We start from the raw sequence: 26,071 nt of genomic DNA on the forward strand, positions 1-26,071 counted from the left end.
TGCACACTCACTCAACTTGCCCAAGTCACACTGGAACTTCTTTGTACCCACCTTATAGTTATGTGTCATTCACAAGTTTAACTTAATTTCCTTAACTCAATCATTAATACAGAGTGAATCACTGTCATGCAAACACTGAACATGTGCTCCTCCTGCCACTTGGAAAAGGACACAATTATTCCCACTGCTACCTGCCTGCCAGCGGGTGCTCTATTCATGACTGTACATTACCTCCAATTTGATTTGGTTTTGCTCATCTCATGTCAGTTATTGTCACTATCCTTTTGAACATCTAAATGCACCATATCTACTGATTCTTGCCCATCCACTACCAAAGTGCCAAAAAATTCCAACAAATTTTTATCAAGCATGACATCCCATTGTAAATCCATGCAGAACTTGGCCAATTCTGTAACTGTTTTTCAAATGTTCTACTATTATAGCTTTAGTAATGAACCCTGCTGATGTCAGACTAAATCGCCCATGATTCTATCTTTCTTCTTCCTCATTTTTATTAACTATTGGGCCACCATCCAATTCATATGAATGATTAAGTCTAAAGAAAACTGGAAAATGGCCATCATCCCATCCATTCCCCCAGAGTCTCAGTACTCTGGTATACAAAATTATTTGGCCCTGGGGATTTATAAGTTTTCAGCTGCCCCAACATCATTTCCATGCTTGAATACTTCCTCCTTCCCTGCAGAACCAAAAGTTCTGCAATATCACTGAGAGGTTGTCTTATCAGAAGATAGAACAAAAGAGAAGATCAATTTGGTAGTGAGGAAAGGATAGCAATTTGGATGATGAAGGATCTTTATCAGCCGAGCTAAGAAATAGCAAGGGCTGAAAAATGATGGTGGGAGTTGGACGAGACCCCCCCAAACAGTAGTGATAATACATTGGGAAAGGAAATAAATGGGAAGCAAGAGACACAATCAAGAGAGTTGCAATTATATTGATGGGTAACATTAAAAACATACATACCCAAATTATTTACAATCCTTGAGGAGAGATTTCTACAGTGTAAACTGGCAGTTACTCATTCCTCAAGAGTAAATTCTAACAAGCAACACCGCATCCTTTACTCTTTGTCTATCCTCTCAAACACTCTGGATTTTCAGTTCCCTTCCTGCAGTTCTGCTGTGGTGTCTCTGCAATCCCAATGACGTTAGACCCATTAACATCCATGTGATTCATCTATCGTTGCTCCAAAATACTGTCTTGGATATCATAATCGTTTTGTTGGCAGACACCCCCAATTGGCAGACCACCAACATCAGAAAGGTTACATTCCAAATTGGACTCTCATTTGTGGTTACAGAAATGCCTAAAATAACTGAAATAACAGAAATAACTGAAACAGAAAAACAGAAATAACTCCAGCATCATTCGACTCGTCTTTTTAACATCATTAGTCCCGAGTATTACTTTCAACTATGGCGCAGATTTCTCTGCCCTCAACGCTTCCTCTTCCTCTCTTTAATTTCTATTGTTCCTTCCTCCTTGCTCTCCTTACATACATCTCTATCCTGGTCATTTTAAATCTTCCCCAAATAGCATTATCAAATATTTCCCCGAGTCATTAATCACAATCCTGCCCAGGTAAGGCTGTTTAACTTGCAATGATCCCAACTGCCTCTGAAACAGTTCCATTATCCCATGAAATTGAATCTCTCGCTTTTACACCATTCTTTTAGAAGCATACTTATGTTATAGTCTTCTATGTCTATTTTGACTAGCATGTGGCATTGTATAATCTTGAGATTACTATTTCATGTCCTTTTAAATATTTAATTCTTGACTCCCGGTACTCAGTTGGTAGGTCTCCAAATTAATATTGTTGGTATTCTTGTTTCCCACAACAGCTGTTGCCCACCCTCTCCATTCAGAATACTCTATAGTTGTTCTAATACATCCTTGACAGTCCTGTTTGTTCCCCGTATAATTGAATCTACTTTTATCTGTTTCATCCATTCCTGTGCAATAGGGCCACCCCTGATGCCACCTCCATAATCACTGTCCAAAGGTATGCATCATTTTGAAGAGTTGGCCACATTCCTGCACCACTGAGCTTCTACAGTGACTTGCAGACACCCATTCATTTCCTCCTTATGAATATTTCACCTGTTGTATAACTACAATCTGAAACACTATCCACATTCATCTCAGCACTCTACAATAAAAAGCAGCTCCAGCTTCATTATGTAGTGAACCAGGAGTTTCAGTCAAATATAATTCTTCTATGACTTATTTTTAAATTAATTTAAAAGTATTGAAGTCATAGCTGGACATCAATTTACTATCAACGTTCCTCCACGCAATCAGAGACATTTATACGTCCTGTTCATTTTAAAGTCTGGCATCTCTATTTCTATTAAACATGGAGAAAGTTTGAGCCCACAGAAACTTGCAAACAAGTGGTAATCTAAGGAAAATATAGAAGATTCTAAAGGAACTTGAAATCATAGCTGGACATCAATTTACTATCAACGTTCCTCCACGCAATCAGACATTTATACGTCCTGTTCATTTTAAAGTCTGGCGTCTCTATTTCTATTAAACATGGAGAAAGTTTGAGCCCACAGAAACTTGCAAACAAGTGGTAATCTAAGGAAAATATAGAAGATTCTAAGGGAACTTGACAAGGGATAGGCTGAGATATCCAGGGATAATCCAGAAAGCACAGTTTCAGGCGATAAGATACAAGTCGGAAGTTCCTCCTGTGATTTAGCAAGACAAAATTCATAAGAATCATTCTGCTACACAACAAATAGTACACAAACACACAAAGAACTCTGGAACTAGACAAGATGACAATGTTCCATCAAGTCTAATCGCTTACATCACAAAATTATAAAAATCAACACAAACCGGCTGCCCTTTTCAAAAGCTTAATTCTAACAACACTGTTCTTTCTAGTTTCAATTCTGCATTTCCACTTCCAATTGAAAGGCTCAAACAACTCTCAAACCTTGCAGCCTTCTCATGTGTCTTTCCCTCATCTTTTCGAAGAAAAGAGAGGAAGTGAAGGGCAAGACTTCCAAACCTTTCCCATTCATAAAGTCCTATCAATCAACCCATTCCCTCTCCCAGGCCTGCAACCTCAAACTGAATAGAAAGATCTGCCTTCTGGGAATCTATCACCTAAACACTCTGATCCAGACTTTTCATCCAACTCTTCCTCATCATTTCACAACTTTGCTGCTCTGTAAGTTTAACCTTTTGAACGTTAGAAGTAACTAAACAGGAGCACTTTTAGCACAAAGGATCACATCAAAATAAATGGACACAGGAGAGCACAAGCACAGCTGCTGAATGTCAGAGTTTTGGATCTGGACCTTGGGTTGCTGATAGATCACATGGGAGTTTATGCAGCAGCCGAGCCTGTGGAAGCACTGAAAGCAAATCCACGGATTCTTGATGACTCTTTCTCTCATACTGTGAAGGGAACCGGGCGACATTCATTGCAACTCTTAGTCTGCCTTAGCAGAAGGCAATTTTATGCAATATTAATTTTGTATAATTACATGACAATAGAGGTATATTGAATCTTGAAAATGTGGTAACCAAATATGGCAAAGGGTTTCTCGACTCCACCATGTAGGCTTTAAAAAGCTGATGGTAACAGGTATAAATCTACGAGCCACAGTATTCCCTTTAGTACATTTTCTCAGCAAACATCAACCATCTCTCTGGATTTCCTACCTGTGTTGCCAGACTGAGGACCTGCTGGACCAACTCCTGAGTATCTGTCGGCTTCTTGAGAAACAACTTCACAATCGCTGTAAGTAAGGTCAGTTGCACCTGTCCCGCAGATGTGGAAAGGAGAAAAAAAATCACAAGATTCACTCCTTCCCATGTTTGCATTTGACTGAGTCAGGTGAAGGGTAAATGCACAGAAATTACTCTCAAGTTGTTGCTAGGTGTTCCTCAATCCTATTATGCCAATTTTCTCCAACTTTGAAACATTACATTTGATAATCCTTTACATTCAACCATTTAATTTCAACTGGCTACAGTCTTCAGCATTTAATACTTATTATTAATTGATCAAAGTTTTAATGAAAAACTTATTTAATTGCCAATAATTTTCTGTGGGTCAACTTTACCCTTCCTCAAAAGCTTCCAAATTAAGGCAGGATCTTAACACTAACTGCTGAAGAAGATATAAATTAAGAGTAACTATTTAAACTGCTTCATCACATTTAATTCCTTGTGCTTCCTCAAAGAACTCAAATACAAAATCTTGTCTTGAATCACTCGTCTCTTACTTTATTGCAACATGTACTTGATAACTAACCTGGGTACTCTCATCATGAAAGCCATCGAGAAAACTTTCCAGCAGTTCGTCAGCATTGTCAATTCTCTCTGCATATTCACCCACAATCCAGATCATAGCTGCTCGCGCATCTGGCTCATCAAGTGAATCCAGGTTCTCACACAATGTTGCAATGATGCTCTCATACCTGGCAAATCGAGATCATGCAACCGTTACACAAGTATCGTCCATTAGTTTTTGAACAAAACCTTTGATTATTTCAATTCAGTATGTTCCACTGTTTGCTGTTTAAAATTACATCCCTACTCTTTCTAAGCCTTGTTAGATACAGGAAGATCGTTTCATTTGGAGGACAAGTATTGTAATTCTTGGTGGATTCCTACTTGGATTGATCTATCTTTTGTGGTGGATCAGAATTTGGTTTCTGTCGGAAATTCTCTTTGAAATTCTATGCAGCTGTACATGTTATAATTCTTCAATTATACCAAGATTCAGTGAAAAATTAGTTTTGTGAACAGACCAGCTAGACATCCCAAGTCAAACATACTGCAGAAGTGCAGAGTTATTGAGAGATCAGCCATTACAGGATCTTAATATTTGTTATAAAAATGTAGATCTGAGAAAAATACAACTATTTTGAATAAAGGAACATTTCAAGAAGGTTGAAAAGAAGAAACCATGCTCGTAGAATAAATTGATAAAGCATGGGCCTAGACATCTGCTCCATGCATTGCTGCAGGAAATGGTATTTATAGACACTTCCACCCCTCAAGCCCGCGCAGCCCAAAGCAACCCTTTGACTAGTTAACCTACCAGCCCCGTACATCTTTGGAAATGTGAGGAAAAAAAACCGGAACACCCACAGACACGGGAAGAACATACAAATTCCTTAGAAACAGCAGCGGATTCAAATCCGAGTCACTGGCATTGTAACAGCGCTGCACTAACCATACCACCCATTTACATAGACAAGATCATCGGCATGAAAATCACATCCTGTAGAAAGTTTTCATCCACGTCATCTGTCAGTTTCAAATAGTTCTCTTATTATTCACCTTCCCCACCCCCAAAAGCTAACAACTCTGAAACAGTACATTCAATTACAAGCATGAGAAATGTGAACCTGAGCATTTCATACTAAGGTTGTGAGCACCTCGAGAATGTTGCTGCCAAAATCCTTCTGGACATCGTCGTGAAATTATCCACCATATTACCCATAATTCACATGCAATTTCCACCCTCTCCACTTACTTGTTTGGATATTTGCGGAAGATATCCCTTATGACCACAATAGCCTCCTGGACGACATAATTGACCTTGGTTTGTATGAGATCAAGCAGTGTGCTGACACAGCGTTCGGCAGATTGCTAGGACATGAACAGATTTTCAAATAATGAATCCAACTACTCAGTAAATCAATGCCAAAACAAAATCTTAAAAATTTCACTTTATTTTAGGAAGAAACAAGTATTTTGATATTTATCATCATTCAACCACGGTTGCTTATTAGCAAGCATGTTAAAACAATCAATGATACTCTGTATGTATGCACAAGAATGCCACACAAGGATAGGATAGCCACATCCGTAATGTCACAATAATCCAACCATCTGCCAGCATTCTGAGAGAAGCAGCCACTTGCATGAAGCTTTGAAGTCACGTTGGTCCTGTTGCCAGCACTGGTTAACGTCCTCAGGTCAGGAATGGGCAACAGAAAAATTTTACAAAAGCTAAACACTGAAGAAATCTTTCAGTTGTGTTATTGAAAAACCTGATCCACTGATGAATATATGATGAGGAAAACATCAGAGAGACAAATGAGCATGTTAAGCAGAAACAAAAGTGCTGCTAGAACTGAGCCAGTCAAGCAACATCTTTGGAAACAGAATCTGTTAACGTTTCAGGTGCAAGACCTTCAATCAGAACAGCTGCTGTTTCAGGTTCCAGTGTCTGCCATTTTATTGTTTTCCATTTGTGAGCTTAAAGTTCAGGTTTGTCACAGCAAAGTTAACATTTGAATTGTATGATTTCACAAGCCTACACAACGTAATACAAGTAATGCGTCATTGCATCTCAAAATTTAATTAAATAACTGCTGACATTGTTCAAAAGGACCATTATCAAATTGTTTAAACATTCTCTCTCTCTCTCTCCAAAATTTTGCACTATCTTTTGAACAAATAGAAAATCATAAATCTGGGAATCCATTACATTTCAGTCATGCCAAACTGACTAACTATTTATCAACAATAAATTAATTGGCATTTAACCCTGCCTGAGCTCAGCAACGTTGCTTAGAAATTTGTGATCAACTGTAAAGTTTTGGAAATTCCAAGACATTCTCCATAAAAAAAGGATCTCTGTGGTGAAACATTCTTTTTCAAGGGATATAGCTGTCAAGCATCAGTTTAGAGGCCCCTTGGAGCCCAGCCATCATGCCTTCCACTGAAAACCCAATCACAAAATAACCCCCCTACCCCAAAATCTTTGAGCACTTTTCCAAAGCATTGCACATACCTCTACTTTGATAGCACAGCGACCAATGGCACGGACTGCTTTCCGGACAAAATCAACATCAACCTCAGTGGCGTATTCCTTCAGCTCTGCCAGGACCTGAGAAAAAAACACAACTCTCATCTTAAATATAGTCTTAGTTTTCTCAAACATTGCTGCTTCTACCCAGACTGCTAACCTTGCCAAGCATTTCCAGGTTTCATGCCATTTCCAGTGAAGTGTGGCAAATTGCAGCTGAATGCTTAAATTCTCCTCAAAATAACAAGCCATCAATTTCACATCAGTGATAATAGTGCTATTATTATCATCTAGTTTTTCAATAAAATTATTCTGGATTTAAAGATTTTTTGCAACAGCATGAAGCACATGAAAACTGGAAGTTTATTCATGGCTTTATGACAAGCATCACCCGCTTAAGTTATATTTCATTTAAATTATTCAGCTGATGTTCTTTCTTTACAGGAGAGAAATTCCATTCTATGGTTCTAAAGTTGAAAGCATTTTTAAATTGCAGGATAGTGAAGAACCTTCTATTTTTGTTCTGTTGAGATTTTGTCGTCTCTATTATCTTTCTGGAAGGGTGAGGAAGGATGCTCAGGTATTTGCAAGTTCTCCGTCTACTTCCAGAATCTTTAAAACACAGCCCTGGGCTCTATTTATTTTGCATCAATATTGCGAAGGTTATGTTTGTCATCAGCTATTATCAACACTCTGAAGAGTAGGGTTGAAGGCACACCAATTGTACTTCTGCACAGCTCCTTGCACTTACTGCAGGATATTCCCATCGAGAGACAGGTAATATTATATATTCCAGCATCTTGCACATCAAGCTAAACAAGAAAGTATGTTGTTGTTGCAATACACAGAAGTGCTGAAGAAAGTCAGCAGGTCACACAGCATCACTAGGAAGTGAAATATTGGCTTTTACTTGCTTTGGATGCTGCGTAATCTGCCAAGTTTCTCCAGCACTTCTGAGTATTGCACCTTGCAAATCAAACACATTCAAAGAGCAATAATAAAGAGTGCCTCAGTTGAGATGAGTTCAGTTGATGAGTTATTTGAGAGTCATGTTACTTTTAGGAGAAGTATCAGTGCAAAAACCTAACAGTGAAGAACTTGACTATTTTCAGAGTACTTTGTGCAGACAAGTAAATTATTCAATGAATTGTAAACCAACATTCACTCACAAGCATCACAACCAAACAGCTTTACTTAGGATTTTATTTCATTTGCTGCTTGTAAACTTGACTGTGGGAAAAAACGCTAAACACTATGAATCTGAAACAATAATAGAAAATGCTGCAAATACTGAACTGTTCAGGCAGAATCCGGAAGGAAAGAAATAGTCAATGTTTCAGGTCAATAACCTTTAATCTGAACAATTTCTTTTTTTCTTGCTCCATATAGATTGATCAAAGCATTATCCAATACCCTTTGATAGCAATTCGGTCACGAGCATTTTTGAATGCTCTGGGGAAACAAAATAATTTAGCATGTTTATATTAAATTAGGAATCACGGGCCCATGCCTAAAAGTCTCCACTGAAAAGGTGGAAGTCAGTCAGTCAGTCTGGTGAAGCAGCCTTGTTGCAAATGACAGGTCTTAGACCCAGTGAAGCATAAGGAACTTAGAGATGGTTCCAAGTCATACTACAAATTTCTGAGTTGGTAAAACTCGCTGAAGAAAGTCTCTACATTCTACTGACATACAAGATCAATGACCAAGGAAATTAATGATTTAGAATGATCAATGAGAAGCTGGAACTGCACTCATTCAGGCATTTTCTCCCTCTTTCCTCCTTTTGTCCTGTAACTAATGGAAAATCTCTGGAGTCACTAGAGATGAGCACCCTCTCCTTCAGTGTTTTTTTTTTACACAATAATCACTGAAAGCAAACATGCAGGCAAGATGACCAATAATTTGCTGACCTTCACAGTAAGAGGAATTGAGAATTGGGAACAAGGATGTCTTATTAAAATGGTGAAACCATTTCCCTAAGAAAGTACACAATTTGTGCAAGGGTGGTCCAATGCAGATTCACCAAGCGGATGCCTGAGGCAGCAGAACTGCCTTAGGTTAACTTTGTACATTCACAGAAACCGAGAAACCTACAGCACTTGGACCCAAGAGGGTCTCCCCTCCAAGTACTGTCCAGGCCTGGGCCTGATTATCTTCTGAGATCAGACAATCTCTGGTGTATTAAGGCTTCTAGAGATGTAATAGTCAAGATTTTTAAAATTTTCTCTTTAATTTAAATTTAGACGCACAGCACAGTAATAGGGCAGTGTCAGCCCACGAGTCTGTGTTGCCCAAATACCCCAATTAACCTACAAACCAGCAATAACACCACCCTCCCCCCAAAAAAAACCTGGTAAGTTTTGAAGGGTGGGAGGAAATTGGAGCACCTGAAGGAAACCTATCCAGACTATTGGAGAACGTACAAATTACTTACAGACAGCACTAGATTTTGATTCCAATATAAGCAACTTGACACCAATTAATGTCTATTGTTTCATTTTAATTATTTGAAGTTCATTCTATGTTAACATTTCAATTGTACAAGTGAGTTCGTGCATCCCTTACTGTGGCTCATTTTATCCAAAGTATATAAGACCATTAGATATAGGAGCATTCCGCCCATTGAGTCCACTCTGCCATTCCATTGAGCGTATCCATTCTCCCACTCAGCCCCACTCCCCTGCCTTCTCCCCATAACCTTTGATACCCTGACTATTCAGATACCTATCAATCTCTGCCTTAAATACACCCAACAACCCGGCCTTCACAGCCATTCATGGTAGCAAATTCCAGAAGTTCTCTGGCTAAAGGTATTTCTATACCCTTCAATCCTGAAGTTGCACCCTCTTGTTCTTGACTTCCCTACTATGGGAAATAACTTTGTCACATCTACTGTGTCTAAGCCTTTCAACGTTTGACAAGGACCCCCTCCCCCCATTCTAAGGAGTGCAGTCCAAGAGCTGACAAACGCATGACATATCCAAGAAATCATTATTGTAAATCTTCTCTGAATCCTTTCCAATGCCATTACAAATATACACCATCCACTGCATCTCCTTTGTCCAGCCTGCTTGTGGTTTCCTCAAAAAATTGCAGTCGGTTTGTCAGGCAAGATTTTCCCTTAAGGAAACCATGCTGACTTGGCCTATCTTTTCACATACCTCCAGGTACTCTGTAACCTCATCCTTGACCATCAATGTTAACAGGTCTAGAATTTCCTTTCTGTTTCCTCCCTCTATTTGTAAATAGCTGAGTGACCTTTGCTGTTTTCTAGGCCTCCAAAACCATGCCAGAATCTACTGATTCTTTGAAGATCATTACTAGTGCATCCACAATCTCGATAGCTATGCCATTCAAAACTAAAGGGTGCATTCCATCTCGTCTGGGAGACTTATCTACCCTCAGCTTCCCAAGCACCTTCTCTCTGGTGATCCTGACTGCACTCACCTCTTCCCAGACACCCTTCCACAGTAAAGATTGATACAAAATGCTCATTCTGTTCCTCTGCCATCTTCCCTTATAATTTCTTCAATGCCATTTTCCATCAGACCTGAGGCACCCTTGCCTCTTTTTTAGACTTAATATACTTAAAAAAGCTTTCAAATTTAAATTTATATATATAGCACTGTAACAGACCATTTCAGCCCACGAGCCCATGCCTCCCAACTACACCTAAATGACCTACATTTTTGAAAACCAGAACCCCCGGGGAAAACCCACGCAGACACAGGGAGAATGTACAAACTCCTTATAGGCAGGGCAGCATTCGACGCCCCATCCCGAACACTGGTGCTGTAACAGCTAACCGCTAAGCTAACTGTGCCGCCCAATATTCTCTTTGATATAATATATAGTAGCATTCTATTGTTATGCTTTGAACTGGATTCATTTTATTACTATGCAATCCATTTGCTGACACTTCCTGAGGTTACATTAGCAAATGGGAGAAGATTTGGAGCTGGAAATCCTGATTCGAAAGGAGTAAAGGCTGCACATTCAGTAACGAAAGAGTGATTCAATTGGCCCCACTCACTGGAACCCTGAAAATTTTTCATATTCAATTATCTGCCAATTAATTTTGAGGATTTCGCATTGAACCATCCACTTACAGTCGATGCATTATAATTCAAACAACTCAATGAAGAAATTACTTTCCTCGTCTCGAGCTCTTTTATATCTGTTATTTTGCTGGTTACAGATCCTGTTAGCAACATAACTTCATCCTCCCTGCTTAATTAAAACCAATGAATAAAGTCTTGCCTCAACCTGTTATGTCCCCATAATTTCTATCCAAGCTAAACCTGGCACTTGTGTTTATCTTCTTTACAAGTGCCTCAGTGAAGGAAGAGTTTTCCTGGTTTCCAATAAAAACTTCTCTGCATAAGCATACCAGAAAAAAAAAATGGAAATATGGAAACCTTTTGAAAACATTCACATTTTTCCAATGAAAGATCATTAATCTGGAACATTAACTCTTTCTCCTGGATAACAATGCTGCCTGATCTCCTGAACCTTTCCAATATTTTCATTTCAGATCTCCAACATCTGCCCTATTTTCTTTCTACAAAAGACTTGCCTGGCTGATGTTAGAACGGCCATGGCATTTAATCCAGAAAAGTGCCAAGTGTTTCATTTTAGTCGGTCAAATTTGGAGGCAGAATGTAATGTTAATGGGAGGACTCTGAGGAAAATGGAGGAATGAAGATATTTTGGGGTCTGTGTCCATAGGACACTCAAAGCTGCTGTTATACCCCACTTAGAATATTGTGTTCAGTTCCGCACACCTCACTTCTGGATGTGGATTTGCCTGGGTTGAACGCTGCCTTATGAGGAAAGGTTGAGCAAACCTGGTCTTTTGTTCTTTTCCTTCCTAACGTCCTTCTTAGCTTCCTGCTTATAAAAGCTTCCCAGTCCTCCATCTTCCCAGTTATTTTTGCTTCCTTGTATACCCTTCCTTTGGCTTTGACTTTGCTTGTCTGCCACAGTTGGGTTGGTTTTCCATTCAAATCTTTTTTTGGGATGTACCTGTCCTGCACTTATTTCTCACAGAAACTCCAAAGTTCCATACTAGTGCACCTTTCCAAGCAACTTTTGCCAGTTCCTCTCTCTTACCTCTGCCAACTAGCTGTTCTTGCAATCATAAATCTTTTGATGTTTCTCTGTGGACCCTAATAAAAATATATACTTTTGTTCATGGGATTCTGTTTTATTTTTGAATAGAAAGGAGTATCAGGGAATGGCAAAGAATTAAAAACAGAGATTAAAATGTGCTACTTGTACAGAGCCTTGAGAATCAGTGAACACTGCACGGGATTCCATGGCTACGTCTCTTGCTCCACCTGCAGCACTCCATCAACACACAACATCATGGCAATATACGACAAGAAATTGCAGAGCTCTCAATAATTATCGCAACCAAGGAAGAAACATGCAAATCACTGATAATGCTTGATTCATGTACTCATACTACAAGCACCTTCTATTATCCAACTCCTCGAGCTCATCTCTTATCTTTATTTTGTAAATTTTACTTTGCATTTGCGTCAAAACATATACAGTATTTATCCATAACATAAAAAAAATTACGACACAAAAATACTACAATTTTTATATATTTTCTCCCCCACCCTCCACAAAAAAGTAGGGAAAAAAAATAAAGGAAAGAGCCTGTCTAATAACCTATATCTTGTAATCAATTAATTGCAATTTACATAACAATTTTTAATCATAACTATCAGGGCGGGTTGGATGGGGGCGTGGTGGACGCTGCAGGTAGAGTCGTAGCCAGAAAATCCATGTAGGGTTTCCAAATCTTATCAGATTTTTCTGGTTGATTTTGTAAATTATACAAAATCTCTCTAATGGTACACAATTTAATAGTTCCATTCACCATCTATTCAACCCCACAATATCATCAGATTTCCACATAACCACTATAGATTTCTTTGCTATTGCTATTGCTACACTTAAAAACTTCTGATAAATATCCAACTTCAATTGGGGAATATCTGCCAATAAAAATACTCTGGGATCCTTCAAAATTATCATTTTCAAAACTTGTCCCAATAAAATACTTATATCCTTCAAAACTTATCTACCTTTTCACATTGCCAAACTGCATGCAAAAAGGATCCTACTTCTTTATTACATCTAAAACATTGATCAGAACAATTCTAATGAAGTGCATGCAATTTATATGGAGTATAATACAATTGATGTAAAAAGTTAAATTATACCATTTGATATCTAACATTAATTGTATTAGTTACACTTTCATAGCATAATTTTGACCATACTTCATCTAGAATCTGTATATTTAAATCTTTCTCCAACCTAGATTTAGATTTAAATAAATTCTTTTTCATAACATAACATATAACATAACAATTACAGCACGGAAACAGGCCATTAGGCCCTTCTCGTCCGCACCGAACCAAACACCCCTTTCTAGTCCCACCTCCCTGCACAATGCCCATAACCCTCCATCTTCTTCTCATCCATATACCTGTCCAACCTTTTCTTAAATAATACAATTGACTCCGCCGCCACTATTTCTCCCGGAAGATGATTCCACACAGCTACCACTCTCTGAGTAAAGAATTTCCCCCTCATGTTACCTCTAAACCTCTGCCCCTCATGTCCTCTTGTTTTAATCTTTCCTCCTCTTAACAGAAATAGTCTATCCACATCCATTCTGTCTATCCCTTTCATAATCTTAAATACTTCTATCAAATCCCCCCTCAACCTTCTACGCTCCAAAGAATAAAGACCCAATCTGTCCAATCTCTCCCCATACTCCAGATGCTTAAACCCAGGCAACATTCTGGTAAACCTTCTCTGCACTCTCTTCACTCTGTTTATATCCTTCCTATAATTAGGCGACCAGAACTGCACACAGAACTCCAAATTAGGCCGCACCAACGTCTTATACAATCTCAACATCACCTCCCAACTCCTATATTCCATGCAATGATTGATAAAGGCCAGCATACTAAAAGCCTTCTTCACCACCCTATTCACGTGAGTTTCTACCTTCAGGGAACGATGTACCGTTACTCCTAAATCTTTCTGCTCTTCTGTATTCCTCAATGCTCTCCCATTTACCACATATGTCCTATTCTGATTCTTCTTACCAAAATGAAGCATCTCACACTTATCAGCATTAAATTCCATCTGCCATTTTTCAGCCCACTTTTCTAAGCAGCCCAAATCCCTCTGCAATCCTTGAAAACCTTCTTCATTATCCACTATTCCACCTATCTTAGTATCGTCTGCATATTTACTAATCCAATTCACCACCCCATCATCTAGATCATTAATGTATATAACGAACAACAATGGGCCCAATACAGATCCTTGAGGCACACCACTGGTCACCGGCCTCCAACCTGACAGATAATTATCCACTACCGCTCTCTGGCCTCTCCCTTTCAGCCAATGTTCAATCCATTTGACTATCTTAAAATTTATACCTAAAGACTGCACCTTCCTAACTAACCTTCCATGTGGTACCTTATCGAAGGCCTTACTGAAGTCCATATAGACAACATCCACTGCGCTACCCTCATCCACATTCCTAGTCACCTCTTCAAAAAATTCAATCAGATTGGTCAAACATGACCTTCCTCCCACAAATCCATGTTGAGTGCTCCTGATCAGACCCTGTCTATCCAGATGTTTATAAGTACTATCTCTAAGAATTTTCTCCATTAATTTACCTACCACAGACGTCAAACTTACAGGCCGAGAGTTGCCAGGCTTCCTCCTTGAACCCTTTTTAAATAACGGAACCACATGCGCAATGCGCCAATCCTCCGGCACTATCCCCATATCTAATGACATTTGGAAAATTACCGCCAGAGCCTCTGCTATTTCCTCCTTCACTTCTCTCAAAGTCCTGGGGAAGATCCCGTCTGGTCTCGGAGACTTATCCACCTTTATATTCTTCAAAAGCCTTAAAACTACACCTTTTGTAATCTCTATATTCCCCATATTTACCCAATTTGCTTTTTTTTATCCCACATCTCCCAATATCCTTCTCCTTAGTCAATTATTGTAATTTCATATACATATTAGTAATAAATCTTTCAATAAATGTATCCGTTATTAGATATTCAAATGGATTTTGTTCTGGCAATTTCAAATTCCTCCCTACTTTTTTAAAGTATGATTTCAGTTATTAATAAGAAAAAAATAGTATTATGTGGTATATTATACTTATCTTTCACTTGATCAAAAGTCAAGAAAATAGATCCCAAGAAGCAATCCCTTATTTTTTTTTAATCCCACAATTATACCAAACATCAAAATAATGGTTATCAACCGTAAAAGGAATGAAAGGATTTTGATTTAATATCATTTTAACCAACTGATAATTCTTCATTCCTCTTTCTACATGTACTCCGTTCCATAGATCGAAAAAGGTATTGCATTCCAGGAAAAATATTCATCTTTACACAATTGACTCTTCCTATTAAAAATTGGCAAATCTTTCCATCTTAATAAATCTTCTTTAATTTTCCTCAATAAAGGTATGTAATTTAATTTAAACAAATTATTCAAATTCTTATCAATATTAATTCCCAAATATTTAATTGCACCAGTCTGCCATTTAAATTTTGTCCTGTTCTTAACTTGAACATAATCTGTCTCAATCATTGGCATCACTTCACTTTTATCAATATTTACTTTGTAACCTGATACTAACCCATTTACTTTTCTAATGAACTTTCAGGGTTCAAAAGATATAGTATTACATCATCTGCAAAAAGACCAATTTTGTGTTCTTTATCATGTATCTTAAAGCCCTCAATCTCATTATCACTTATCACCTCAGATAAAAGTTCTATTGCCAATGTAAATAATAAAGGAGAGAAAGGACATCCTTGTCTAGATAATCTTTCCAACAAAAAGGATTTTGATATTTGTCTATTTGTAATTACTTTAGGCTTTGGTGAATTATATAATGCTCTTATCCAATTTATAAAATGTCGGAATCCCAAAAACCTTGAGTACTTTAAATAAATAGTCCCATTCTAATCTAGCAAATAAATTTTCTGCATCATTATGTAAAAGGCTGAATGCAGTTCTATTCTCCAGTTACATGCAACATCAATTATGTATCTTGAAAATACTGTCACAAGTGGATACAAGTTTCCTTGCAGCCAAAGAATGATCCTTTCCAAGCTGCAATAAGAGTTGCTCAGGAATTTTATGTCTTGATTTTCTGGTGCATTCTTTAATCATAGATGATTAAATTACAGGATGCAACCTAAAGTTTTCGGGCAACTTTTCTTAAAAAATCTTTTTAAAGTTCAACTTTCCATTTTCTGTCTTGAGTGCAAGAGTTCAATCATCCTTCAGGTTTGCAGCACTTCCCCCCCACTCACAAAAACCTTAAATAATGCCTTATTAACCACAGAGGATGCCATAGCTGATCTGTGGTTGGTAAGGGATTACTTAAGGTGATATATGAGTGGATAAAAAAGGTTGAGAACCATTGATTTAGTTGTTTGCTGTTATTATGCCCCATGTCACATTGAATAAGCTATTCGAGGCATCCAATATTGTTCCAGACATCGAAATCTCTGTCTATGACCAGCAGCAAAATGCGTCACAGCCATGGAATTTCCTCCAACTAAATCCTCACAGATCAATCATTTAAATCCACGCAAGTGTTGGATCAAGACAGGTGAAATAACAGATAACATAGCATTTTTAAATATGGCAAAGTACCTCACAGTTGCTTCACAAAATCCATAATAGATACAAGTATCTATTGAAACAAGACTTAGCCAAATAGCAAAATACTGCAGATGCTGAATATCTGAAATGGATATACAGTACAACTCTGATTATCCGAAATCCTCATTAATACAATTTTTTTGGACCCCAAGTGACGCCTGTTCGCCTCTGAAAATTTTCAGATAAATGAGGATATCCGAAACAATCAGAAATACTCAATTATCCGAAATTTTTTCCGGCGCTGAACTGACCTCACAGATTGGAAAAAACATTCACCCAACATGAAATGAGAATGATGATTGTCCTCTTTTCAGGTAACTCCCTCCCCTCTCTCTTTCCACTTATTCTTTACCTTCCCCGATTTACTTTTCTCTCCAACTCTCCCTCTCAAAATGCGCACCACTGACTCCCAGCCACAAGTGGTCCGAGGAATCCCTTATCCCGGCATCATCAAGGAGAGCAGCTCCCATGCAGGAGTAGGACAGGTAATTGTGTTTCCCTGGCATTGGCAGAGCAGTTCCAGCTGCGTGGGGAATTAGGGGTAATGAAGACAGCCATTGAATTGCTGCCTTGATTGTGCTGAAGCGGTGGACACGAAGCCGGAATAACTCCTGCCAGAATGAGCCCAAAGGGAGGCAGGAGTCCACCGACTCTCCAGTGAATGTTTCACTGGCCCATGAAGCCTCCCTGGGGATTGACGGCATCGGTGGGAACGTGCCAGGGATCAGTGGAGATGGTTGGGAAGTCTTGGCGATCGGTGACAGTGTGGCGACCAACATTTTTGGGTGAGAATTAAACATTATTTTAATGCTTAAAAAGCCTTCCCTTGTTGTTGTTTAAACATTGATACAAGTGATTTGCTGTTGCTACTGGGCTGAATTTTTAAAATAACCAGTTATCTGAAAAATTCAGTCACATATCAAGACATCCAAAAAATGGTCCCAACCATTTCGGATAATCGTAATAGTACTGTACTCATTAAATCAGATGGTATCTCTCTCTGGAAAGAACAGTTCCCAACCAGTGGGCCACACTTTTCGATGTGGTTCTTTAAAAATGTGAAAAAAATACATTAAATTAAATAAAGATGTGTTTCTCACATAGCTGCCTTTGACTTGAAAGTATTGCTCAGTGATTGCCACCAGTGGGCCATGACATGTTAGGCTGGAAGCCAGGTGGGCCTTAGACCAAAAAAAGGTTGAGGACAATGCTTGACCTGTTGTCTGTGAAAAGCATTTTCTGTTCACTTAAAGAAAGAGGTAGACATTAAGTAGCATCTTTATGATAGGGAACTCCACAGCTTTGAGCTTGTGCTAAAGGAGGAGAGGGATGTTTCCGAATTCCGAGCTGGAGGAACTGAGAGTTCGAGGTTGTCATTTTGGAAGATGGGGCTGAGTGAGGCCATGAAACAATTTAAAGGTAAAAACACAATGCTGGAGAAATCCAGCAGGTTAAACAGTGTCCTTTATATAGCAAAGATAAAGATATATAACCAACATTTCGGGCTTGAGCCCTTCATCAAGGTCGGCAGGAGTCCGAATTAAAAGGCGAGGGGGGGGAAGAGTATGATTGCAAAGGCAGGAGGTAATAGGTGGAGAAGGGAGGGGAAGCAAGGGGAAGAGGGTGAATAGAGAGGGTAGTGGGTGGAGAGCTGAGGGAAAGAAGGCAGGGAGGGAAGGGAGAGCAGGTGAGCAGAAACCAGAGAACTTTGTATTAATGCCATCTGGCTGGAAAGTGCCCAGAGAGAAAATCAGGTTATGTTCCTCCAGTTACAGCTGGTCAAGGTGGGATAGTACATGAGCCCATGGGTAGACGTGCGAGTATGAGAATGGGACACAGAACTGAAATGGTTGGCTACTGGGACGTCCCTGACACTGATGTGGACAGAGCAAAGGTGCTCAGCGATGCGATCTCCCAGTCTGCACCCAGTTTCTCCGATGTAGAAAAGGCCACAAAGGGATCACCAGATGCAGTAAATCAATCCTGCAGATGCACAAGTGAAGTTTTGCAGAAACAGTCCCTTTGAAATGCAGAGAGGAGAGTGGAAGATCTGTTTGGTAGTGGGATACTGTTGTAAGTGCCATAAATTCCAATGGATGATGTGTTGGATGCAGAGGATGGTGGTAAGGACAAGGGGAATCCTGTGTTTGTTGTGTCCGGGGGTGGAGAGGGCCAGGGCAGATTAGCGGGAAATGGAAGAGATGTAGGTGAGGGCTGAGTTGATAGCGGTGGAGGGTAAGCCATGTTGGTGGAAGAAGGCAGATATTTCAGATGATCTGCACTAAAAGACCTCATCTTGGGAACAGATGTGTCAGAGATGGAGAAATTGCGAGAAGGGAATAGAATCCATAGGACAGGGTGTGAGGAAGTGTAGTTGAGGTAGTTGTGGGACATGGTGGGTCTGTAATATATGTTGGTGAAAAGCTGGTCTCCTGAGATGGAGATATAGAGATCTAGAAAGTGGAGAATGTTGTTGAAAATGGTCGAGGTAAGTTTGAGAGTGGGTTTGGAGTGAAGTGATGAACTCATTGCGGGTGCATGAGGCAGCCCCGATGAAGTCATCAGGGAGGATGAATTGAAGGCCTTTGCCTGTGTAGGCTTGTAGCATAGATTGCTCCGCAAATGCAGGGCCCATGGCTATTCCTTTAATTTGGAGGAAGTGAGAGGAATCAAAGGAGAAGTTGTTTAAAGTGAGGACAAGTTCTGCCAGGTGGAGGAGGGTGTTGGTAGAGGGTGACTGAGAGGGTGAAGACTCATGTATGGAGAGGGACTGGTCCGGGGAAGAAAAGATAGAGCCAAGGTAAGACCAAACAATGGTTTTACTTTTACAAAAATAAATGTTGCTGTTAAGGCTGGAATTTATTTTAGGGCTCTTAACATTCTTGAGGAGTGGAGTTGAATCTACTTCTTGAACAGCTGTGATCCTTCACGTGAAGGTATTCCTTAAATGCTACTGGATAAAGAATTAGAGGGTTAAGACATAGCACAATGAAGGACTAGAAAATTTTTTGGTTATTTTTAAAATAAGACCATTTCAGTCCACGAGTCCATGCCACTCAATCACACCTACAACCCCTGGTACATTTTGAACAGAGGAAACCGGAACCCTGGGGAAAACCCATGCAGACATGGTGAGAATCAACTCCTTACAGATAGCGCAGGATTACAACCTTGTGTCAAGGTTAAAACCTTGTTTAAGATTTGTAGTTAACTTCGTGACTACCCTTTAAGAAAAATAGTTGTTTGTAGTGTTACCATAGTTACTATGACATCATATCTGGGTGTAGGGAGAGCTTGCTCTCATTCTTCGGAGAATCATGACAGAGACACAAGCTCTTGAGATACTTTGAATTAATCTTAATTTATTTTAGTTATCGTATTGCAACTTATTTTGTTTAAAGTTGAATATCATTATTATTATACAGTATGCTTTATTTAACCAAGCTATGAAAATCTTGATGTGAAGTTATGCAATATGTTTAATCAACAAATTAAAACCACTTACAGCTGCAAATAAGAAATGTTGGATTTATTGGATAAATGAGATAGTAATTTGAAATATCGTCGGTTCCATTTATGTGAAGATGACGTTTTGAAATTGGGAAATATGAAAGATTGGAAAGTGCCATCTATACCTTGGTCCCGATTGCTGGCACTGTAACAGTGTTACATTAACCACTACACTAACTGTGCTGCCAAATTGGTTGGTGGTGGCAACTTTGTTAATCTTAGTAACAGAGATCACAGATTTGAGAAGTAGCCACGATGAGTAATTTTCATTTATTTACTGCAGCCGCAAGCAGCTGGTCGGAATGAATCTTTCGGAGGTGGTTGCGGTGGAGGGAAGTGTTGATGGGGTGCATTTATCAAAGCAAATGGAGAGTATCCAATCACCTCCTGAGTTCTGTCTCATAGATGGTGGAAGCACTTTGGTGCATCAGGGGACATCACAAGATACCCAGTTATGACAGGCTCCGATACCACCACCTCCTGCACCCTTGTGATCTTCATAGCCAGGTGACCTCCTGTCCAAGATGGTTTTTGGTTCTGAACCCCCTTGAGGGGGTTCAGAGACCCTTTGAGACGCATGCGCATCATTGGACCTTCACCATTCCTAGACATGATATCTGGATCTGAGGTGTTAGCCTGGTGTGAGGCCACCAGGTGGCAAAATGGAGCCTGGCCTGCTGCTGTAGTTTCCCATTCAGCATAAACAAATGGAAAACAAACTACTGAAGGAACTGTGGAAGGAAAAGAATAAAGTAGGTTTTTGGTCAACCACCTGTGTCAGAACAATTATCCCCTGGTTTCCACGTGCAAGTCATTGGACGCCCCTCATCTTGCTTTGGGTTTAGCAGGAACAGAGGTCGATGTTCACCAGAGAAAAGAGAATTTAAAAAAAGGTATGTGAGTTTTATGTAGGTTATCTCAGGAAATCAGTTCCTATTTGTGAATTGAGTTTACCAATCCAAAATTTGTCATTCTGTTGTGATAATTGTCAGCTGACCCCAAACATCAAGTAAATACAGCTTTCGTAAATCACCTCTGAACAGCAAATACCATTACTGAATAGATAATTCTACAAACAAAACAAAGGCTGCCCTTATTATCCATGCATACCAAGCTTTAATTCAGTTAAATAGCTATTAAACAAATTAATCCCTTTGTTGCAAGCAGCAAAGCTTGTCAGAGCACTTCAAAGAATAAACATTAGCTGCCAATATTTATTAAGTAATAAAAATATTACAGTTAAAAATTGATTTCTGCTTATGAATAACTTTCATAATGCAAGTAAACCTTTCTTGAATATGTCTCAGACAAAGAATTGCTGGAGCAACTCTGCAGATCAGACATGGGTACAAATGGTCAAGTCAAAGTTTTGAGTCTGAAATCTTTGTCAAGATGAGAGGAAAGGAGGGTGAAAATTACGTATGTAACTCTACACACTGAATATCTGTTGGTCTCACTCAATCGCTATAAAAAGGGATAAGGATGAGGTAATTGTGTGGAATGCATGAAACGTAACTGGCACACTCAACAAGTTTGGACATGCAAAATCTCTGAACAAACACAAGCCACAGCAAACATTCTGTTTTACTCTTCAAATTTTTGCATGAGAAATTTAAAACAGCAGATTGAAGAGGTTCCAGGCGAAAGGTGGCCACTCTAATTAGCTGCTGCCAGCACTAATGAACTACCTACTCCTCAATTTGGACCATTATCAAATGAATCACTGCACATTTAGAACCCCCACCTTGCCAAACAACATGCGTTAAAATTACTTGAGCTCATTTGGCTGAATTTTGATATATAGTCACAGCTTTGCCAAGTTGACATTTTCACACAACTTTCCCTGGGATTTTGAAATTGTGAGGGAACAGCCAGCTATTGAAGGCTCTGTTGCTGATAGACTGAAGTGGGGTAGTATGAAAAGGTAGAGGCACAAGGGACTGCTGGAATCTGCAGCAAAGAAATCTACAGGAAAAAAATTCAGCAGGTAAAGCAGCATCTGTGGAGTCAAAGGAACGGTCAACCTTTCAGGTTGAGACCTATATCAAGGTCAAAGATTAGAGGACAGTGAGAGGGGACAAGAATGTTGAAAGAAGCTTCAGAACAAGGGTTGAGAACAAAAGGATTTTAAAAATGGTTATATGGTTATGGTTAAATGTTACGTGGGGATAACAGCAATTAATGAGAAAACACTCACATAGATCTCAAATGTAAAACAAGTTTCAGGCAAAAGACTTTCATAGTTTGAGCTTTAAGTGGCAGAAGGGTAGATGGTAAGCAGCTGAAATATGGATAAGGGTAGTGAGGTACAAGATAAATGTTGATTTGTTGATTTGGCAATGGACAAAATGTAGAGTTTGTAGGCCAGCTGAGATAAACAAGTAGTGTGAACGATGACAAGTAGATCAGGGAGCATCTATCAAGAGAAATGAATAGCCAGTCAGGACCTGGCTGTGTGTATTGTGTTCAACCTACACGAGGAACTAGTGAGGATCTGGAATCAATACAAGTATTAGGTATTTTGACAGGGCTGGAAAGCAGAGATGCCTTTATAACTTTCCTCACATTCAACTGCTAGAAATTTGACTCAGATTTAAATACAAGACCTGATTGTGTGAGGGAATGAAGTAAGTGAGAGAAAAGTAGATTCAGACACACCAGAAAATGTGTGAAGGAGACCACATATCTATTTACAGGGGCTCTCCGGATGAAAAGACACAGAAATCTGACTTTACTCCAATTCATCCATGTTTTAAAGCACTCTTCACACTCGCAATTATAACAGAAAATGTCATGGTATTCATTAATAATTAGTGCAGTATATCTTCCATCAGTTTAATTATGGATAGTGCCAGGGTGTCAATGAATTGAAAGAATTATAGCAAGAATACAAATTGATATGGTCTGGGTTACTATGGAAAACATGTTTCTTGCAGAGAAATCAACTTGCAGGCAGTATGTAGAATAAGACTGCATAAGCAAGCATAACAAATACTAGAGGTTAATAAGGAAGATGAGAAAAATTACCATGGCTTCCACACAATTATACCTGGAGAAATGAGCTATAATGTAACATGAACAACATGGTGAGGTGAGACTAACATGCATAAATAACCTCTGACACCAAATTATCTCTGAATTAACCTCTTCTTGTTCAGAAATTTTGGATTTTACATAAATAGGTGATTTTACATAAGACAGGATATTTTAGGTTACATCTACCTTTATTTATTGTACTTAAAACGTGAACTCTTTTCCCTCATTATCAGACAGACACGCATAGATACAGACCTGAGCGATGTTGGCCTGAGAAGCAAGGCGAATCATGATGTCTAGTTTCTCCAATTTTACGTATATTGGGTCATTGTATTTCACAAAGAACACCTTAATCTCTTGTTTCAAGATTTCAGGCCTGAAATATTAGAACATACATTTATTACTGGATTGTTGAAAAAAAGGTTCTCGTACATCCCATGTTCATTCAAACACTATGTTCTTACTTATTAGCAAGTTACATCCATGATAACTTTATTAAAAAATTTGAAAGAAATCACTCTGATGTGATAAACACATCACACCTGCAAATGATTGTAGCAAAAACACAAAAATGCTGGAGGAGCTCAACAGGTCTCGCAGCATCCATAAGAGATAAAAATACATAACCAGCATTTCAGGCCTGAGCCTTTCTACAAAAAGCAGGAAGGCACCTGAGTAAAAAGACTGAGGGTGGGGGGTGAAAGGGCAGGAGGAAGAGCACAGGCCAAAAAGGTGAGAATTGGACATGGATAGGAGGACAGAATAGAGAAAAGGTGAGAATTGGTCAAGGAAGGGGGTGGCTCTGTAAATGAAGAGCTGGAAACAGAGGGAAAGGGGAATATTCAGTTGTGAATCTGCAGGGGTCATCTGCTGCATCTGGTGTTCCTGTTATGGTCTCCACTTCGTTCAACACCTTAGCCCTGTCTGCCACAGTAGCATGGATCTCACAATGGCCACCCATTTCAACTCCACAGCCTCTACCCATGGTCAGTCCATGGTCTCGTGCACTGTCAGACTGAGACTCCACCTGTAAATTGGAGGAACAACACCTTGTTTTCCTTCTAGGCACCATCCAACCAGATGGGACTAACATAAACTTCTTTGGTTTCCATTAGCCCCCAATCCTGTCTCTTCCCTTCCCCTATCCCTATTTCTTCTTCCCTCCAACTCTCTCACTCCCTTCCCCTATTATTTTTATCCAATAGTGTAATTGACTGTTCACAACTCCAGCCATTTTGTGTGAAAGTTCAAGGAAACAGTGGATAAATTGGTATATTCCTCCCAAATGAATATACAGAAAGAAGCTGACTCAAATGTTACAAAATGTTAAATATCAGCAATGCCCAAGTTGGTGATAAATTTTCCTCAAATTGCACTATCCGGTCCTATCCACAATTCAAATGCAGAAGCATGACTCGGTCTGCAACACTGAAGGAATTCTGAACTCGTGTAAGCACCGTCTTTCAAATCAGATGATAAATCTTTGCCTTCTCAGCAAAATATAAAAGATACTAATAACAGTTTGTTCAAAACAATAGTAGAGTGTACACCAGTGTTCAAAAAACAAAGTGCAAAAGAGAACAGAATGCAAAATGCTCCATTCCAATCCTTCATCTTTTAATAAGGACCAGATATTAATAATTCAAAATGAAAATGATTTACCATGGGACTTTGATGATGCTAGATTATCAGTTATTATTGGACTGGCAGATTTTCTGGACAATTACTGGTAGATGTATCCCCTTTAACACACCAATGTAATTTTAATTTACTTTTGTTTTAAGATGTTTCACTGTAGCACAATAAATTTTCCAGAGAACACCCAAGTATAAAGGGAGCATGGTAAACTGGCCCTGAATGAGCTTAAAGGCAGCGTGGGAAGCATCACTTGGTCAGCTAGATGTCTAAGCATCAGTTTTCTGAACGATCTGGAGGCAGATTATTGGAGCTTTACTTTATTCACTATCATTAAGCACCTAAGACAACAGTCACAGTAAATCAGAAATAAATGAATGAGGAAAACTTAGATAGTGGGAGAACTCACTGAAATTAAACCCTGAGACACCACAATGTTTCTGTCTGAAATATTGCCTTCCCTGTCAATTGTGTGTGTTCAGAACATTCAACTCAATTACCAGAGCCTGAATGGCATGGAAAAATGCACAAAAGCAGAGTGAAAAATATCTATGTAATAGTTTCAAGCATTCATCAGAGGATCTGGTGCTAAAAAGTTCTACTTAGAACCAGTGCTTTTAAATAAAAACAATTTAAAAGGTATACTTTACTCTCCATTTCTTAAAAAAACAGCAATGAAGCTCTATTTCTCCAGAGGTGAAGTGCGCTGAAAGAAGAGAAATGTCACCGAAACCCTGTCCACATCAGAACAGCCTAGCGTGTGCAACAGAATGCATTGACCAAAGAGGTCTCCAATTTGATTCCCAAACTGTTGATTTCAGTACCTTCTGTCAAGAAATGTCACTGATCCTTCAACCAAAACAGGGAGAGTGCAGAGAAAATATGCTGTATATGCCATCGAATAGGATGATCTTCGAAACTTAAAAATGTCACCTTAAAATCAGGTCGCCCTATACGCCAGGTCTAAAGTCTGTGCCTTGACGGTGAAGAATCAACACCACCACCTTCTTTCCTCCAGCTCTGATGCAATCTCATGCATGCCCTGATAGTTATTTATGAAGTCTTAGCGTTCCTCCATGGGGTTCATCTGCCCAGTCCGACTGTCGTAGGCACTGTAACGGCTTTAAACAGCCTGTTACAGGAGCTGACGGTGGTTTATTTTAAAATATCAAAATAAAATTTAAACCTTTATGTGGTAATTTGCTATTAAAATATTGTGATTTGCTTTTAACAGCATCTACTTGTTAGCAGTAAGTGCCATATTTTTGAGGGGGGAAGGGTATCTTAATCGAAGGGTATCACTCAAAACTAGCATTTTGAAATTCTGGGGTG

The 26,071-nt window shown here is 39.1% G+C and overlaps 1 protein-coding gene across 5 annotated transcripts in view; it reads right to left on the bottom strand.

The window, feature by feature from the left end:
* LOC138749600 (AP-2 complex subunit beta) overlaps positions 1-26,071 on the bottom strand; it is a 325,506-nt gene that overhangs the window by 213,678 nt on the left and 85,757 nt on the right. For all 5 annotated transcript variants that reach the window (XM_069911214.1, XM_069911213.1, XM_069911216.1 and 2 more), the window contains 5 exons: positions 23,360-23,480; positions 6,800-6,895; positions 5,534-5,649; positions 4,304-4,469; positions 3,709-3,807 (listed from right to left, as the gene is read on the bottom strand). In XM_069911214.1, coding sequence (XP_069767315.1) covers positions 3,709-3,807; positions 4,304-4,469; positions 5,534-5,649; positions 6,800-6,895; positions 23,360-23,480 — 598 coding nt within the window. The remainder of the gene's footprint in view (positions 1-3,708; positions 3,808-4,303; positions 4,470-5,533; positions 5,650-6,799; positions 6,896-23,359; positions 23,481-26,071) is intronic.

This window comes from Narcine bancroftii, chromosome 14 (assembly GCF_036971445.1).
Source record: "Narcine bancroftii isolate sNarBan1 chromosome 14, sNarBan1.hap1, whole genome shotgun sequence".
Taxonomy (NCBI): domain Eukaryota; kingdom Metazoa; phylum Chordata; class Chondrichthyes; order Torpediniformes; family Narcinidae; genus Narcine; species Narcine bancroftii.